Source organism: Bubalus bubalis, chromosome 6 (assembly GCF_019923935.1).
Source record: "Bubalus bubalis isolate 160015118507 breed Murrah chromosome 6, NDDB_SH_1, whole genome shotgun sequence".
In the NCBI taxonomy this organism is placed as follows: Eukaryota; Metazoa; Chordata; class Mammalia; order Artiodactyla; family Bovidae; genus Bubalus; species Bubalus bubalis.
Window position 1 is genome coordinate 106,270,238 of NC_059162.1, and position 12,181 is coordinate 106,282,418.

The window sequence follows — 12,181 nt, forward strand, 5'->3', positions numbered from 1 at the left end:
TAGTGAACACAAGTGAACAGAATGTTAAAGAAAATAAATCTGCAAACACTTGCTTTCTCTTAATTCCCAAATAAAGCTGTTGCGCAAAACTTGCGCTTTTAGATACAATTCCTGCTCCTTAGTATTTTGTGGCGCATAGACTGTGCCGTGTTACTCACTAACCAGTGCTGGCAGACGTTTCCCAGAGCAGAACACTAGTAAAAATTATTGCATGGCTGTAAGATGCAACAGGGACATAAAACAGAATTTCCCAAAGAACTTCTTAAAACACTTTTATCTATAGTAATACCGCATTCTTCCAGCTTTTATCCTGACTGATCCTTTTTTGATATCCTTCGTGCACTTCCTCTTTCTCTTCTAGATCTCCAAATGTTAGCCTTAGAGGGGCAGAGATAAGGGTAGGATGCCAGTCCTGAGCCCTTTTCTCAATCTACACTCCCCTAAAGGCAATTCTACCCATTCCTATGGCATTCCTTACCATAATAAATGCTTATTACTCTAAAAATTATATATATATTATGAATTTCAAATCTAAATATCCAACTATTTTCCTTAATATTGCCATACACCATTCCAAAGTTGAATAGTATACCTGCTAATTTCCTCTCCCCCAACGCTACTCTTCCCTGAGCAATTCGCTACTGCCCCCACTGTATGACGTGAGCCTGACTGACACCATCTTGGGCCCTTAAGAGTTTCTCCTGTCCTTCTGCTGACCCCACCCAGGACTGTAGTGTACAGTAAATCACTTCTCTGTTGTCGACGTGAGCCTGACTGACACCATCTTGGGCCCTTAAGAGTTTCTCCTGTCCTTCTGCTGACCCCACCCAGGACTGTAGTGTACAGTAAATCACTTCTCCGTTGTCAAGGGCTTTGTAGATAATAGATACTGTTTAATAATCATCAGGACCAGGTAGCCCCTATGCTCTGTTAGTCCCCAAACAATGAAAACCTTTGCTGATGTATACTCCTAGTGCCCATAGCGCAGAACCCATTCATAAATCTTGCCTTAGGAATACAAGTCCTTTTCCCAAGCACCGACCTCCACCCTCTAGGTTAACTGCAGAACTGTCCCAGTTGCCCCCACGATGGTGCAGAGTGCAGCTGCAAATGCATCTGGGTTGTAGTCTCCCTGATGCTACCCTGAGAGTAAGTTGTTGTTGTTTGGTTGCTCAATTGTGTCTGACTCTTGTGACCCAATGCACACTGTAGCCCACCAGGCTACTCTGTCTATGGGATTTTCCAGGCAAGAATACTGGAATGGGCAGTCATTTCTTTCTTGAGGGGATCTTACCGACCCACATTTCCTGCTTTGGCAGGCGGATTCTTAACTGCTGAGACACCAGGGAAGCCTGAGAGTAAGTTACTCTATAATAAACTGATCCATTGATTATATGGAGCTGCCTGCCTTCTTTTTTGGTCTCAAAATGCCTTCTCAGTTCAATGGGTACTTTTTGTTTCCTTCACCCTCCAACACCCATCCACTCAATGATGCAAATCAGAATCTAGAAGCCATCCTTGATAACGTCCCCTCACTACACCCCAACATGAAAGCCATTATCAGGTCTTACTGATTCTGCCCCTAAACTGTGTCTCAGATCCATCCAACTGTCTTCAAATCCACCGACTCCCCACCCAAGCCACCCAGACAATTGTAGTAATTGGGCAGGCCTCTCTACTTTGTCCTTGATCCCCTACAATCCATCCTAAACATAGTAGCCAGTGTGATTTTTAAAGTTGCAAACCATCCTGTGTTTTCTGAATTCCATGTCAATTATAATACAAACTATCAAAATATAAAACAAAAGAAATCTGAGATTTATAAACCCAAATAATGTTGAAAATGTTTGTCAATGTGAACCAGCTTTCTCTGTCTTTAAGCTGCTGCTGCTGCTGCTGCTAAGTCACTTCAGTCATGTCCGACTCTGTGCGACCCCACAAATGGCAGCCCACCAGGCTCCCCTGCCCCTGGGATTCTCCAGGCAAGAACACTGGAGTGGGTTGCCATTTCCTTCTCCAATGCATGAAAGTGAAAAGTGAAAGTGAAGTCGCTCAGTCGTGTCCGACCCCAGGCGACCCCATGGACTGCAGCCCACCAGGCTCCTCGGTCCATGGGATTTTCCAGGCAAGAGTACTGGAGTGGGGTGCCATTGAGTCATTCTTAAAAAATGTAAACAAAATAATTTCACTCCCCTACTTAAATCTTTCAATACTTGCCTATGGCTTTTAAGGTAGAGATCCTTGAGGCTTTCTTTCTCAGCCCCTGTATCATTTGGTCCCTTTCTACCTTTCCAGGTTCACTGCAAGACACTCTTCTGGAAACCCTGCTTACTGTGGTCTGGTCACTTGGCTCTCTTTTAGTTTTAACATGCCAAGCTCTTTCCAGTTTCCATTTCCTTTGTCTAGAATGCTCTTTGACTAAGTAACTTCTATTTATCCTTCAGGTTATAGTTTTAAAACTGTTTCCTTGACACAACTGAAATTAAATACCCCTATTGTTTCTTATCATAACTTTTATTTTTTATTCAAAGCATTTGCCACTATTTATAACCATATATTTGTATCATTTTTGCTTAATTTCTGCCTCCCCTGGGCTTCCCCAGTGGCTCAACGGCAGAGAATCTGCCTGCAATGAAGGAGATGCTGGTTTGATCCCTGGGTCTGGAAGATTCCTTGGAGGAGGGCAGGGCACAGCAACCCACTCTAGTATTCTTGCCTGGAGAATCCCATGGACAGAGGAGCCTGATGGGCTACAGTCCACAGGGTTGCAAACAGTCAGACAGGACTGTAGCAACTTAACACACATGCTGCCTCCCCTGCTACACTGTAAGTTCCACAAGGGCAGGGACCATGGCAACTCTATTTACTGCAAAAGCTCCAGTACTGGGTACATGATCAGTAGTTATCCAGTAAATGGATGAATCCTTGTAGAGAAACAGTGTTAGACAAAGCGAATAAATCCATAAAAGTTCTGTTGATTGGCTGAGGATTCAAGTGTTGAAATTGTGAGGCTCCCCAATTTTTGCTTAAAAACTTCCTTGGCAAATTCTTAATTTTATAGGACCACTATTTTATACAAATGGTTGTTTTCTTCATTGAACCAGTGACTGGAAATAAGTCTAAGGAAGTCTACACATGAGAAGAAGGCTTAAAGAACCACAGATTGCTCTTAGTGGACATAGGATCCCACTATGGAAATAGCAAACAAGTTCTGGCTTTTCTTTCTTCTACCAAACCTTGTGATTGCGATTAGAACGGTTCTATCTATTTTAACCATGTACACATGTGAACATTATACATACACACGAAAAGGATCTAAAGCAATTCATTCTAAATCACAGATTTTGGAGGTGGGTTATTATTTGTTTCTCCTGTCATTTATATCAGCCGATAGTTCATAAAATGACTACCTCCTGTAGCTGCCAGACTACCAGAGATCCCAGAGACTGACTTAAGAGTTTCTCTGAATATTTTTCCTTTATGCAGATTTGACTGGCTCTTTATAATGAAATCCCTGTATTTCATCGACTATTGCTGCAGGCTTTATACTAGAAATAGTCTGTGTAACCAAGAATGCTGGTGACTTTGCATAGGATGCTGGGTTCTTGGTATCAATACCAAATTCAGTAAAAGTGAGAAAAGTGGATCAAATCCATCAATCTGAAAGGTGATGCACTCTAATTTGATGGGGTGCTCCATTACAAAATAATTGTGAAGTCCACGTGACACCACCACCACACAGCTAAGTGGAAAACCTGTGGCAAAGTAGACAGCTTCTAGCCTGCAATCGAAATGATCTTTCCTTGCTGGCAGCTGCATGTTTAATTGGTCCTAGCTGACTAAGGCTTCCCTGAAAGGTTCTGCAATGGAGGTGAACCCAACTTTCTTGCAGCATCTATGGATAGTCAGGAGATTAACATTCATCCACTCAGTCAACAGGAATACATACTACAGGGAAGGCACTGTTTGGGTCCTGGAGATGGTGCAAAATTAAAACCATGTTTGCACTCAGGTACCACTGACTGTATTTGATTAAACTTCTAACTCCTTCCCTCCTTCAGTTCAGTTCAGTCACTCAGTCATGTCTGACTCCTTGCAATCCCATGAATCGCAGCATACCAGGCCTCCCTGTCCATCACCAACTCCCAGAGTTCACCCAAACTCATATGCATCGAGTTGGTGATGTCATCCGGCCATCTCATCCTCTGTCGTCCCCTTCTCCTCCTGCCCCCAATCCCTCCCAGCATCAGGGTCTTTTCCAATGAGTCAACTCTTTGCATGAGGTGGCCAAAGTATTGGAGTTTCAGCCTCAGCATCAGTCCTTCCAATGAACACTCAGGACTGGTCTCCTTTAGGATGGACTGGTTGGATCTCCTGGCAGTCCAAGGGACTTGCAAGAGTCTTCTCCAGCACCATAGTTCAAAAGCATCAATTCTTCGGCGCTCAGCTTTCTTCACAGTCCAACTCTCACATCCATACATGATCACTGGAAAAACCATAGCCTTGACTAGACAGACCTTTGTTGGCAAAATAATCTCTGCTTTTGAATCTGCTGTCTAGGTTGGTCATAACTTTCCTTCCCTTCCCTCCTTATCAGTGACCAAACGACACCAGGACAGGAAAGTGCAGAGAGCTGCTACTCTTGGAATCCTTTGATTATGAAACGCTATAAGAATAGGAATCTCGGGAACAGGGTTCACGACACATTACGTTCTCTAACGTGAGGATTTCAAAATCTTGGAGCTATGAGACCCAGGAGGATATTAGCCCAATTTCCTCATTTCACAGATTAAGAAACAAGAGGTTCGAAAAGAAAAGTGACTTGTTTCCGAACACAAAGACTGACAAGATTACTAAAATACCTTCTTCATAATCATTACTGTGCCTTTTTCAGGCTTTAAAAATACACATTTGTATTTAAAAACTGTTATTCACACATCCATACATGGCTTTCACCCAACCTGCTTTGGTGAATTCTTTCCGTTAACCAACATTATCTGTTTGAAAGGGAAAGGGGAAGCATATTGACAGTGACTCGAATCTTCCGTGTTTGGTGCTTTGAATGGATGATCTCATTTTATCCTCACAACCCTCACAGGGTTCTTCTGCCTTAACAAATGAGGCAACTGGCACCTCAGGAAATTTAACTGTCTCAGAGTGGTTAAAAAGTATCCCAGGTCTCAATCCAAAGTGCATATACCCTAGCTTCTACCTGACTGCTAACATTACCAATGAATGAGCAGCCTCTTGATTTAGGAAAGAACGTGCTTACTGTAAATTTCAAAAGAATCACCGTTTCCTGCTAATAATCTTTTCAAAAACTAAAGGCAAAACTGTTCACATTCCTGTTTTCCTTGAGCTTTGCTTATATCCCAATTAGAAAAAGTTTGAATTATAAAGTTTTTAAGCAGGTGAAAGACACATTTCCCCCATAAATTCAATAAAAAGACCAAAAAAGGCCAGAAAAACTCAGGCATTCCTAAGAGAACCAAAGAATTATCTGTTCCCTTTCTAATCACCACCAAGTCACAGAACTTGCAAATCTCACTTTACTCTCCACATCCTGCCCTAACAAAATGAGCAACAATTACCTCATTTGAATTTAATCCATCAATTGCAGCCAGAGGCACTTTCCCATGCAGCACTGTGCCAGTCACCTCTTTTACTCCAAACACTGGGGAATCAAGCTCCTCCTGGATTGGCAATCCAGCAAGGGAAGCCTCTTCTAGAATAGGAGTTCCTTCTGAGACAGGCACTGAATCAGCATGGGAAGTATCTCCCAGGAAGGGCATACCAACAGGGAATACTTCCTCCACCGCTGGCACTGCAGCAGCTGCAGCAGGAGGCTCCTCTGGGGTGAACACTTTAACAGTTGGGGTATCACACTCCTCTGGAGCAGACAGTACGGCAGCTGCGGCTGCAAGCTCCTCTGGGGTGGGCACTGCACCAGCTGGGGCGGCAGACTGCTCTGAGGTGGGCACCGCACCAGCTGGGGCTGCAGGCTCCTCTGGGGTAGGCACTGCACCAGTTGAGGCAGCAGGTTCCTCTGGGGTGGGCACCACACCAGCTGGGGCTGCAGGCTCCTCTGGGGTAGGCACTGAACCAGTTGAGGCAGCAGGTTCCTCTGGGGTGGGCACTGCACCAGCTGGGGCTGCAGGCTCCTCTGGGGTGGACACTGCACCGGCTGGGGAGGCAGACTGCTCTGGGGTGGGCACTGCACAAGCTGGGGCTGCAGGCTCCTCAGGGGTGGGCACTGCACAAGCTGGGGCTGCAGGCTCCTCAGGGGTGGGCACTGCACAAGCTGGGGTGGCAGACTGCTCTGGGGTGGGCACTGGATCAGCTGAGGCAGCAGGCTCCTCTGGGGTGGGCACTGCACAAGCTGGGGCTGCAGGCTCCTCAGGGGTGGGCACTGCACAAGCTGGGGCTGCAGGCTCCTCTGGGGTGGGCACTGCATCAGCTGGGGCGGCAGACTGCTCTGGGGTGGGCACTGCAGCAGCTGGGGCTGCAGGCTCCCCTGGGGTGGGCACTGCATCAGCTGGGGCGGCAGACTGCTCTGGGGTGGGCACTGCAGCAGCTGGGGCTGCAGGCTCCTCTGGGGTGGGCACTGCAGCAGCTGGGGTGGCAGACTGCTCTGGGGTGGGCACTGCAGCAGCTGGGGCTGCAGGCTCCTCTGGGGTGGGCACTGCACCAGCTGGGGCTGCAGGCTCCTCTGGGGTGGGCACTACATCAGCTGGGGTGACAGACTGCTCTGGGGTGGGCACTGCACCAGCTGGGGCTGCAGGCTCCTCTGGGGTGGGCACTGCACCAGCTGGGGCTGCAGGCTCCTCTGGGGTAGGCACTGCACCAGCTGGGGCTGCAGGCTCCTCTGGGGTGGGCACTGCACCAGCTGGGGCTGCAGGCTCCTCTGGGGTGGGCACTACATCAGCTGGGGTGACAGACTGCTCTGGGGTGGGCACTGCACCAGCTGGGGCTGCAGGCTCCTCTGGGGTGGGCACTGCACCAGCTGGGGCTGCAGGCTCCTCTGGGGTAGGCACTGCACCAGCTGGGGCTGCAGGCTCCTCTGGGGTGGGCACTACATCAGCTGGGGTGACAGACTGCTCTGGGGTGGGCACTGCACCAGCTGGGGCTGCAGGCTCCTCTGGGGTAAGCATTCTAACAGTTGGGGTATCAGGCTCCCCTGGGGTGGACTCTGCTCCAGCTGAGACTGCAGGCTCCTCTGGGGTGGACACTGCACCAGCGGGGGTGACAGGCTCCTCTGGGGTACCATCCTCTGTGGTGGGCACTGCAGCAGCTGGAGCAGTCCCCTCAGAGGCGGGCACTGCAGCAGCTGGGGCAGCAGCCCTCTCTGTGGCTGATACTGCACAGAGAGGGCCATCCTTTTCTAGGGTAAAAATTGAAGCAGCTGGGACATGTGCCTCTTCGGTGGCCACGGAAACAACTGGGACATGCTCCTCTGGGAAGGGCACCGTGACAGCAGCTATCGCAGTTCCCTCTGGGACAGGCACTGCAGCATGTAGGGCATCTTCCACAGTGGGCGCTGCAGCAGCTGCGTCAGGCTTCTGTGGGATGGATGCCCAGTCCTCCAAAACTGCTTCCGTGTTCCTAGCCTTGGTAACTTGTTCCTCCAGAAAGGTATTTAGCAATGAATTGGAATCTCTCATTTCTGCTTCTCCTTCCTCCAATGAGGCCACATTCAGCTTGGGCTTGGTCCCATTCGCGGTCTCCACTCCATCTCTGCTGTGCCTCAGTCGTCCAACCGGCAGGTGCGCACTCAGGAACTCTGACTCCGGGGACTTCCTCTGGAGATTCTGGGAGACTCGCTCTGGGAGTCTGCCAGGAAGATGTGCTGAGGCTCGGTGCTCCAGCCTGGCTTCACAGCCCAGTGCCTGTGCTTCACCACCTTCGTCACAAGCTCCTTCCATGGACAACAATTCACAAGGGTCCACATCTCCCAAGGAAGTCAGACGGTTATTTCCTTCATTAATAGCTCCTTTCTCACCTTCCCAATGAATCTCATCTGTTGGTAAATGTGAATCGTCTGGCAACGCCTCTCCTTCAGATCCTGAAGTAACATCTGTGAGTTTATGGCTAACAGCAGAACCGAAGGGGGCTCTCTCCACACACTCCTCAGCATTCCCCTCAACTTCATGACCGTCCACCTGGGACAAACTGCTGTGTTCTTTGGCCAGCTTGGCTTCAGAGTCTGGTACATTTTCTTCAGGAGAAGCCCTGTGATCAGAGTTGGACCATCCTCCCGGGGACTCCAGATCAGTCAGGGGTCTAAGGTTAAATTCCCCAGCAGTGTCGGGGCTAAAAGGCACTTTTTTACCCTCCTCCTCACTAACAGTGGAAGTGTCCCTCATGGAATCAGAGTAGGCAGTAAATTCCACAGTATTAGGCACCTGAGAAGAATCCAGGGCATTGAAAGAGTCACTGTCCAACCCAGGACCACAGTCCTCGGTCCTTACCTTTAAAAGGCCTACGTGCTCCTTTTCTAAGGCAGCCCCTGAAAAAGGACTGATTACAAGTGAATGTTCTGCGTCCTGGGATGGGGCCAGCCCTTCAGAAGAGGCTTGATTCTCCAGCTCAACTAGCGGAGTCACTCCTTCTTCAGATAAACACTCCTTTTCAAGTTCAAGAAACATCTGCACTGAGTCTGTGTCAGAGAGCTGCTCTGAGTTGGCAGGACCAACAGTGCATTCTAAATCTGAAACAAGACCCTCCAGCCCCAGAGCAGTCCTGTTTCTCAGTTCTTCTACGGCGCTCTCACCTGTTAGAACACAGTTGTAATCCAAAGATGCGGCCTCGAGAACAGAAGCCAGACAGTTCTGAGCAGGCTGCGGGTCATCAGAGCAATGGATCTGACCAAGAGCTAGGTGCTCAAAAGCTCCCAAGACAGTGGTGGAGCAGCTGACTCCATCCTCCACCACTGCTGCAGTATCTGCTTGCTCTCCTTCTTCAAAGATATCTGCCAGGCTGTTCTCCTCATCTGCTGTTAGAAAAGTCTTTCCACTCTCTGAAAGTTTCTCTTCCTCCCATTCCTCTGCAGCCTCCATCATGATCCATCGCTCATCCTCCTCAAACTTTAGCTCAGACTCTGTTTTCTCCCTGAGGCTGGGGGTTATGAGAATATGCAACTCTGAATCCAACAGCTCTTCACTCAGGCAAGGGGAGAGAGGTGGCAATTCTACAGTGCAAGCTGTGTCCCCCAGGGGGTGCTGCTTCTCGCTGAAGCCTCCCTTAGCCAAACTTTTCATGGCTCTGGGCCAGGTTGCACTTGGGAATCTGTGTTCCTGCATTACATCTGTGTTACCACTTGCTGCTGCAGCTTCTGACTCTAAAGGCTGGAATTCATGGGAAGAGCTCTCACTGCGCTGTTGCAATCTGAAGTCTTGGCTGTTTCCACCTAAGTTTTTTACATCCTGCATTTCTGGAATACCTATGGATCTGGACACATGTTCCAGAGTTACTGACTCTGACTGAGGTTCCTTGTGGTCCACGTGACCAGAACTTTCTGTTAATGCAGAACTGGACTCCTTCTTCTCTTGCAAGGAAGGATTTGAAACACCGGCTTCGGAAACTTCACTGAGAGAAGCTTCCATCCTTTCGGCGAATTCTGGGAAATTGGGTGGCATGAAGGACTTCCAAGATCTCCTGTTAATGTTGTCCTTGCGTTCTGCATTTGGCCGCCTTCTGGGTGGCACAGGTGCTGACTTCTGCACATCACTGCTTAGCTTTAGTGCGTCAAATATTATTCTCTCGTCCAACTTTTTGCCTTCTGGTGCTCTGGATTCAAAAACATTAGCGGCTGCTCCTAACGTACCGTTGCTGGATATAGTGCTTCCTTCTATCTTTTCCATGGTGCTTTTTGAAGTCTGATTAAGCTTTGACCCCTGGTCAATTTGTTCATTTATCCTCATTGTATCATATATAGATCGCTGTGGAACATAGCAATCCTCTATGTAGCCATCCTCTTCCTCCCCCTTTCCCAGGCAGGTGGGGTTCTGCCTTAAACAGTCCGGCCTGCTGAGTGGCTTACCCATACTTTTTCAATCAAGATGAACCATCAACCTTTTAAAAGTTTATCACAGGTTCCCCCAAAATGCATTCTGCGTAAGTTAAAAACCCTTTTACATGTTCATAATTGCGAATCCCCCAATCGGATCTTCCCTCCAGAAAGGCCTGGAAGTTGCACTTTGAAACTATTCTGGGAGAAGCTCTAAGAGAAACAGTTTTTTCCTCACAGGTTAGCAGCCTCATAGTTGCAGACAGATAATTGGTTTAACGTAATCAACAAAATTATTCCTTCTATGGCTTTTTTTTTTTAAAGAGCTCCGCTCTAATTCAGTCAGTTAAAAAAAAAATCATCTGATATTGACAAGTCTTATTCAATATCTAGTTCCACTCACTTCTCACCCGAGCAGAGTTGGAAGCAGAGGATTTACATCGATTGCGTCCTTTAATAACAATGGCACAGCCCCTCTGGTCTTCAAGTATGGCCCAAGCTCCTAAGAATTCCTTTCATTTTATCCTCGGTTCCAGCCCTGGAGAGTCCAGCTGGTCTGAATTAGCCATTCGTCCTCCCTAGTTCGGGTGTTTGTATTTGAACTGGGCTGGTCGGCGGATATTCCTGCAACTTTAAACACAGGAAGTCCTTCATTCGCGGCCAGCTTGGGGCTTCCTGTCTCCAAAACATCATGGCATTGTTGTGGCTCCCAGAACAGCCCACCGCCGCGGCCGCAAAACAAGGCGAGTGGAGCCCGGCGCCGGGCCTTCGAGGGGCCGGAGGGCTGCGACGGAGGCCGAGGGTCAGTCGGTAAGGCTCACTCCCTGCCGCCCGCTTCCCCGCGTCCCGAGGGCCACGGTCGCCTCACCGCAGGCTGGCAGGTGGCTCCCGGCCGCGCCGGCCTCTAGTCCCGCGCTCAGGAAGTTAGTTGGTGCCTCCGGCAGCTGAGTCCCGCGTGCTGTGGGCGCCGCCTCCCCCGCCAGTCCCCGGTCCGCAGCCGCCACGCCGTGGGCTGCATGTCAAGCAGCCGCCTCTATTCTCCGCCGCCGGCCCCGCGGCCCCGCCGTCCTCCCCGCCCGCAGCTGTCACGGTCCCGGCATGCAAACTTCTGGCTGGGAACAAAAGGCTCCGCTCGGGCCGGGCGGGGGCGAGCCCGCCTCCCTCGCGCCGCGCGGCCCGCTCGCCCGCCGCTCGCTGGAAGTGCTCGGCTGGCGGGCGGCTCTCCTCCCCCTTCCCCGCGCCGCCGCGCTGCCCCGCCCCGCCCGGGCAGCCCCCCTGGAAGCCCGGGAGCGCGACGCGGAGAGCTCGGGGAGGAGGGCGGGGCAGAGCCGGGGCGAGGAGCTGCCGAGCCGGAGGGAGGGGGCGACCGAGGGGATTGGAGGCCGAGGCACCGAGGGAGGAGCTTCTGCGCGGCTCGGGGCGAGGGAGCCCGGCGCCCGCCGCTCGGCTGGCGGGCCCACGCCCACCGCGCCCCCGGGGCCGGAGGGAGAGCCCCGCCCCCCGAGAGAGCGAGGGGTTGGGAGCGGCACCAGCGCCAGTCTCGGCCGCGCAGCGCAAATCCCCTGACAAAGGAAAGCCCCGCCCTCCCTCCGCTGGCCCGGCCCCTGTCGCCCCCGCCGCGTCCCAGCCCGCCGGGCTCCTAGCCCTAGGGCGAGCTAACCCAGAAGGGGCGCCCCCGCCGCCCCGCAGCCAGCTGGCTCTGGCAAGGGCCATTCTGGGCCCCATCTGCCGGCATCACTCCCCGCTCCGGCTCTGCCGCCAAAGGGGTGTCCCTAGTCCCTCCAATGTCACCTTTAGCACGCCCCTGCCGGGCCCAAGAACACTCCAGCCTTAAACCTGGCACTTCAATACGGACCAAGTTATTGGATAAACTCCAGACACCTTCCCTCTCCCGTTCCTCACGTCCGTCAGGTCTCGGTTCATTCCCTCGCCGGGATTTCTTTGCCCACAGATCTGAATGGTGTTGATGACTGAGGCGAAGGGAACTGACGGCGGGGGTGGCGGGGGAGATGCTGGCAGCAGCGCCCCAAGCCCCAAAACCTGGGCTCCTTCACCGCTGGGCACATCCAAGGAAACCTGAGCTCCTCGGGGCCAAATGAAAAGCAGGGGTCTGTATTTCAAGTCTCAAGATGGAAAATTCTAAAGAAAAATGGCCCACAATCCCGTCCACAGCTT

The 12,181-nt window shown here is 51.0% G+C and overlaps 2 protein-coding genes across 21 annotated transcripts in view; both read right to left on the reverse strand.

The window, feature by feature from the left end:
- MACF1 (microtubule actin crosslinking factor 1) overlaps positions 1-12,181 on the reverse strand; it is a 338,009-nt gene that overhangs the window by 57,878 nt on the left and 267,950 nt on the right. The window lies entirely within an intron of this gene.
- On the reverse strand, positions 5,043-11,196 carry KIAA0754 (KIAA0754 ortholog). The gene has a single exon (XM_025289039.3). The coding sequence runs from the start codon at positions 10,041-10,043 to the stop codon at positions 5,550-5,552; it is 4,494 nt and encodes a 1,497-aa protein (XP_025144824.3). The 5' UTR covers positions 10,044-11,196; the 3' UTR covers positions 5,043-5,549.

Bases quoted from the DNA above. Each gene is read 5' to 3' on its own strand.
- KIAA0754 (XM_025289039.3), bottom strand. From the start codon at position 10,043: ATGGGTAAGCCACTCAGCAGGCCGGACTGTTTAAGGCAGAACCCCACC.